This window comes from Oryzias melastigma, linkage group LG9 (assembly GCF_002922805.2).
Source record: "Oryzias melastigma strain HK-1 linkage group LG9, ASM292280v2, whole genome shotgun sequence".
NCBI lineage: Eukaryota > Metazoa > Chordata > Actinopteri > Beloniformes > Adrianichthyidae > Oryzias > Oryzias melastigma.
In genome coordinates, this window is record NC_050520.1 from 5,679,982 (window position 1) to 5,680,893 (window position 912).

General features: G+C 32.2%; 1 protein-coding gene across 1 annotated transcript in view; it reads left to right on the top strand.

The window, feature by feature from the left end:
• Positions 1–912, top strand: part of mfsd10 (major facilitator superfamily domain containing 10) — a 9,270-nt gene that overhangs the window by 1,143 nt on the left and 7,215 nt on the right. Inside the window, exon 3 of the mRNA XM_024275110.1 lies at positions 781–877. Coding sequence (XP_024130878.1) covers positions 781–877 — 97 coding nt within the window. The remainder of the gene's footprint in view (positions 1–780; positions 878–912) is intronic.

A 912-nucleotide genomic window follows, 5' to 3' on the forward strand; every position in this document is an offset into this window, starting at 1 on the left:
ACTGTTTTTTTAGCTTAATTTATAGTTTATCTTCTATTTTAGCAACAGGCTAATACTTTTGACTATTTTAGTTTACTGAGGAATTTTAGGGTTTGTTGGGGGTTTTTATCTAGTATTTAGTCAACAAGCTAGCTTTTTTAAAGCTAATTTGCTAATTTGGGGTTTAGCTAATGTTTCATCAACATGCAACATTTTTGACTAGTTTAGTTTACAGAGACATTTTAGGCAATTTTGGAGTTTAGCTTTTTTAAGATCTATCTTTTTGGCTAATTTTTGGCAACTTTTCAAAAAAATTGAAATTTACCTAATATTTTAGCAACATGGTAACATTTTTGGCTAATTTGTTATTACTGGAGTTTCTTAGGTTAATTTAGAGTTTAGCTTATATTTTGGCAACAGGCTAAAATTTTTGGCTAATTTGTTATTGATTGGGGGTTTTAAGCTAATTTAGAGTTGAGCTTCTGTTTAAGCAACAAGCAAACATTTTTGACTAATTGAGTTTACTGAGGAACTTTAAGCTAATTTAGAGTTTAGGTCAACTTCAGTGTACTTTCATAGTTCTTTATTGAAATTTCAAGTCTTTTAGACAATTTAACATTTTGCAAATAGCTTTTGCATTTTCAGTAAATCCCTTCAGCAATTAAAGTAAATTGCGTCTCCATTTTCAGCAAAAAGTTTCAGTAGCTTCAGCGACAACTACAACTTTCTGCAAAAAGCATTTACACAAGCATTATTGCAGATAATGCAACATTTCTTGTTTTTTGTTTGTTTTTCTTACAGGATGTCACGTATCAGTCTCTGCAGAATGTGGTGGGTTGGTTCCGAGCGGCTGTTGGGATTCCTATGGAAAAGAAATACAACACTGTCCTTTTTGGAGGTACTGATTTGGACTGCACTCGTCCAACCGGGAAG